The sequence below is a fragment of the Symsagittifera roscoffensis genome, chromosome 9, assembly GCF_963678635.1.
Source record: "Symsagittifera roscoffensis chromosome 9, txSymRosc1.1, whole genome shotgun sequence".
Taxonomy (NCBI): domain Eukaryota; kingdom Metazoa; phylum Xenacoelomorpha; order Acoela; family Convolutidae; genus Symsagittifera; species Symsagittifera roscoffensis.
In genome coordinates, this window is record NC_087070.1 from 20,562,278 (window position 1) to 20,564,945 (window position 2,668).

Genomic DNA, 2,668 nt, shown 5'->3' on the forward strand with positions numbered 1-2,668 from the left:
AACAAAGTAGTTTCAGTGTAATTCTTGATTAATTGAAAAAAGCCAAAATGACCCATTTTTGGGTTAAAATTTATGTTGAGAATTTCGGAGAAAAAATGGCACCATATTAATTCTGGTGAAATTCTCAGCAACTTTTGTCCTCTTCCCTTTTTGTCTAATCTTAACCCAATTTGAGAAAAACGAGTTTGAAAATTCAAGTTTTGTTCGTTTTGTCCGGATAATTTAAATCAGCACTGTACTCATACCTGACATAAAGTAAAAATTTCAGATAAGATGCAGATATGAATCAGCTCTTCAAAGCTTCTTTTAAACATGCTGCAGATATGGTGCGGACATGAAAAATCTATGATACAACATTGCTCAGATCTGCCTTCATATGATATTTACGATACGTGACCGTATATCTCATACCTCTAGCTGGAAAGCTGGTGAAAGGTATGTCATTGTCGAGGATACCAGGTTGAGGAAAGCTTGAAGATTCACTGAACAACAGTTTGCAATTAAAGTAACACCATGCTAAGGCTGATTCAAGCTACTAACAAAGTGCAGAACCAAGTTTCTAACCAGTGCAAATATTATACAAGGTGAGTTATAACTCGCACAAACTAATGCATCTAAAATTTATAGATCGCTTGATTTGATCAGACATATAAGGATCTATAACGCTTTACGTTACTTTCTTTTCAGTAATCTTCTAATTTTGTGCAAAATATTCTTTGCTTACCATCATGAGTTCTTACTTCAAATGCGAAGATATTAAAAACATAATACCAATTCCAGAACCTGGGAACAAATCATTTGCTGATTTTTACCTGGATCAAATAGACAAGTTTCCTTCGAGTTGGTTTCTGGACGAAGGCCGAAATGAGAAGCTGCTCTTTTCTGAGTTGTCGTCAAGAATCAGAAGATTCAGTTCAAATATTCTTCACAAGGGATACAAGAAAGGTCAGCTTTATACTTCTGTTTTTCGAAGTTTATAATAGAGAAAATTTTGTAGAGAGGACTTCGTTTTATATCCAACGAGATCTAAGTGCGTTATCTTGTAAAGTTTTTGCAAAAATTTTAAAAAAATGTTTGCTAAATTTTTGAATAGTTTTGAATGGGATGCTTGATAAACTCTTACAAAGTGATGCAACATTTTTGTGATACAATGCATGATTTTTTGACAAAATCTTGCAAAATTTAGATGATACAAGAAAATCAATCTTGATCAACTATCAAAAATATAATGAAATCGATAAAATATATTTTTTCTCCTCAAACTTCAAGCAAAAAGTTTGCGCGGGAAAAGTTTTTCTTAATCAGTTGATGTTTTTTTAAAATGAAAACGGCAAATGTTTGATTTTTGGTTTTGAAAATGTTTTTTTTTAGGACATACCATTTGCATATTCAGCCAAAACTGCAACAACTTCGTCGTTTCCCTGATTGGATGCTCACTTGCCCACGTGACCTGTAAAACAGCTAATCCTACCTACACTGGACATGAACTCAAATATCAACTGGAATTCAGCGATGCCAGTGCTATTTTAATTGGAAGCAACCTTCTGTCGACTCTTGAAGACGCTCTGAAACTATGTAAAGAGGAAAACAAATCACCGCAGATTAAAGAAATTTTTGTTCTAGAAAGTTCTGAAGACGTTCAAAATATTCCAACATTGTTACATGGCATACCAGTTTATCTGTTCGAAACCCTGCTTAAGCAACCAGATGGTCCTTTTTTGGAACCAGAATCCTTGTTGGATCCCAAAACGGATACATGGATCCGGCCTTTTTCATCTGGAACGACTGGGTTACCCAAAGGAGTAGAGCTTACCCACTACAATATGCTATCGAACGTGTATCAATTCGCTCAGTATAAAAACTTGTTCAACTTTAGTCAAAATAGCACAATGATAGGAGTTCTGCCTCTATATCACTTATACGGACTGTACATATACGCAATCTGCTGTCCTATGAGGGGCGGAAATGTGGTTTTGCAGCCGGAATTTAAGCCGGTCAGTTTTTTGATGGCGATCCAGAAACACAGGGCCACTCATGTGTACATTGTTCCGCCTCTGGCGCTGTTTATCAGCAAGGATCCAAGAGTGAAAGACTACGATATAACAAATGTGGAGGTGAGTAAACTCTGAGAGGGCCAAGTTCGCTTAAGTTTAAAGATAATCAAAGAAAATGCTCTTTTACTGCTTATTTGCTATGAGAAGCAAACAAGGGTGGCCGGTCTTTGCGCAACTAACACCGAATGATCCGCCGACGACATCAATTTATAAAAAAAAATTTAAAAAGTTTTGCCTTCTCTATCATACCACTCTCGAAACCCTACGAGAGTTTATAGAAGATCTGTTTTTTTTTAGTGAAAAACATACCCTAGCAGGTGGTCAAATTTTTGCTTAATACAAAGATGAGCAAAAACCTGAAATGCTACGCCTGTTTGACATGGTACACATTTTCAAAAAAGAAGACGAGAAAATGGAATTGCGGCAAAGAAAAGTTTTTTGAAAACAAGAGTTAGACAAGTCAATGGATACCACGCAAAAAAGAGCATCACTAACGCCTAAAAATTTTTAAAAAATAAGAAATAAAGAATCTCTTGCAAATGCTGTCACCATATAATTCTCTAATTACTTTCCATATGAATAACCGTGATAAAAACAGTTTTTGAAGTGAATAT

At 35.3% G+C, this 2,668-nt stretch overlaps 1 protein-coding gene across 1 annotated transcript; it reads left to right on the plus strand.

The window, feature by feature from the left end:
- Positions 1–453: 453 nt before the first annotated feature.
- On the plus strand, positions 454–2,114 carry LOC134854432 (probable 4-coumarate--CoA ligase 1; the record flags this gene model as incomplete). The annotated part of the gene is given in 2 exon segments (XM_063870678.1): positions 454–945; positions 1,372–2,114. Coding segments are annotated over 2 exon segments (960 nt in total), but the record flags the coding sequence as incomplete, so codon positions are not given.
- Positions 2,115–2,668: the final 554 nt, after the last annotated feature.